At 32.0% G+C, this 1,401-nt stretch overlaps 1 protein-coding gene across 1 annotated transcript; it reads right to left on the bottom strand.

Moving 5' to 3' along the window:
* Nucleotides 1-379: 379 nt before the first annotated feature.
* On the bottom strand, nucleotides 380-1,049 carry LOC131037385 (uncharacterized). Its single transcript, XM_057969510.2, has 2 exons — nucleotides 859-1,049; nucleotides 380-774 (listed from the first exon to the last, which is right to left on the bottom strand). The coding sequence occupies exons 1-2, from the start codon at nucleotides 1,000-1,002 to the stop codon at nucleotides 646-648; spliced, it is 273 nt and encodes a 90-aa protein (XP_057825493.2). The 5' UTR covers nucleotides 1,003-1,049; the 3' UTR covers nucleotides 380-645.
* Nucleotides 1,050-1,401: the final 352 nt, after the last annotated feature.

Below are 1,401 nucleotides of genomic sequence, written 5' to 3'. Positions count from 1 at the left end.
TCTTGCAAGTTTAGTGTTTTAGATAAAATTTTACAACCTCATATGGATTTTAACATCACTCTCATTTATTCTCTTCCTATAATAGAAGAAAACCCATAACAACAAAATAGTAAATGCAAACATAAACAAAGAAAAAAACAGGGCATAGAAGTAGTAAAGCGCTTGAAAATTGATAGCAGGACAGCCCTGATACAATCATGGACATTCTTTTAAAAATTCTCTGAAAACCCTAACACACTCCTCAACAGGTATGTTTAATATTACAGGGGGCTAACACACTCTCATTCAAATAACTTACCATAAATTAAAGGAAATAAATCAGTGTACTAAATATTACAGAAACAAATCAGTGTACTAAATTGTACAGAAACAAATCAAATTTTACTTGAAACTCCCTTTTCAGCTTTAACTATTAGTCTTTCAACAAAACTTGTTAATGTGTAAGATCTTGACCACATATAAGCAGATCTTCAGAACAGCAAAACATAAAAAGATTTACATGCTACTACCATGCTTTATTAAGCAAGCCCATAAACATTATGACGAGTAATCAACAGTTAAAGGGTTTGGTTGGAGAAACCCTTGATCAAACAGCAAAATATATTACAGTGCCATCAGAATACAGAAAAGTTCTGCAATTTTGAATTAATAGCTTTGGAGGTCATGTTGTTTCTTCTCTGTCTCAGCAGCATCAGTTGCATCAACCTCAATTCTCTGAGCTTGAAGATCTGCTTCAGCCAATTCCTGCTCATTTTTAGCTACCAATTTCTTCCCCTGCAACCCACCATCAAAGAAAACGAATTGTAAATGACACAAAATTTAAAAGAAAAGAAATTGATAATCCAATCCAATCCAAACCTGTGCAAGGAAGAAAGCTTTAATATATTGCAAGGCTTCAGTGATGTTGGTGGTTGCGTCTAACATGCCCTTCTTCAATTTACTTCCTACAGAAGAAGAAGAAGACGAAGAAGAATTTGCTGTGCTTGTGTTTTCCCCTTCCATTTTTGAGGATTTGAAGTTTGAAGTTGAAATCCTGTTTGCAAATCCAAATCCAAATCCATTTTGAAGAGCCAAGGAAATCTTGGTGTACGTGTAGCCCAGATCGCCTTCCAACGTAGCATCAATTTCATGCTAACGTGTCATTTTCATTTATTTGCGACTAGGTTCTGTTACTACATCATTCCTAGCTTTATTATGTACTAAGGTTTATATTCTTTTCTTTGTGGAATGATGAATATTGTATATCCATACATTTTTCCAATTTTTATTTTATTTATTTTGATTTATGAAGATTTCATTTAATTTATAATTTTATTTTTTTAGATTAAAAATATCGGCATAGGTCATTTTTGTAGTGTAATCTTTTAAATTTTAGATATAATTTTGAATTGATTTAATATA

The sequence above is a fragment of the Cryptomeria japonica genome, chromosome 6, assembly GCF_030272615.1.
Source record: "Cryptomeria japonica chromosome 6, Sugi_1.0, whole genome shotgun sequence".
NCBI classification, from domain to species: Eukaryota; Viridiplantae; Streptophyta; class Pinopsida; order Cupressales; family Cupressaceae; genus Cryptomeria; species Cryptomeria japonica.
This window is presented reverse-complemented; position numbering and strand designations above follow the sequence as displayed.